This window comes from Mesitornis unicolor, unplaced genomic scaffold (genome assembly GCF_000695765.1).
Source record: "Mesitornis unicolor isolate BGI_N332 unplaced genomic scaffold, ASM69576v1 scaffold42898, whole genome shotgun sequence".
Classification (NCBI taxonomy): Eukaryota; Metazoa; Chordata; class Aves; order Mesitornithiformes; family Mesitornithidae; genus Mesitornis; species Mesitornis unicolor.
The window spans coordinates 786-1,059 of record NW_010201987.1 but is presented as its reverse complement, the minus strand read 5'-3'; the positions used below and the strand labels follow the sequence as shown (position 1 = coordinate 1,059).

Below are 274 nucleotides of genomic sequence, written 5' to 3'. Positions count from 1 at the left end.
CTAGAAGTGCTGGACGTGAGCTGCAACCACCTCCACGTTGTGGACGTCTCGCTCAGCTCCCTGAAGAAGCTCTTCCTGAGCCAAAACGGGCTGCAGGCCATCCCCTCCCTCAAGAATTGCCCCATGTTGGACACCCTCCACCTGGACAACAACTCCATTACGGAGCTGCCCTGGGGTGAGGTGAAGCTCCTGGGGCACCTGCAGGACGTGGCCATGGCTGACAACCCCTACAACTGCTCGTGCTCCGGGGCCGGGGCTCTCCCGGCGCCGGCGG

At 63.5% G+C, this 274-nt stretch overlaps 1 protein-coding gene across 1 annotated transcript in view; it reads left to right on the top strand.

Annotated features, from left to right (window-relative positions):
* Positions 1-270, top strand: part of LOC104545191 (toll-like receptor 2) — a gene marked incomplete at its 3' end in the record, with an annotated part of 1,091 nt that extends 821 nt beyond the window's left edge. The window contains 1 exon segment of the mRNA XM_010190258.1: positions 1-270. This exon segment is cut by the window's left edge and continues 749 nt beyond it. Coding sequence (XP_010188560.1) covers positions 1-270 — 270 coding nt within the window.
* Between the last annotated feature and the right edge of the window lie 4 nt (positions 271-274).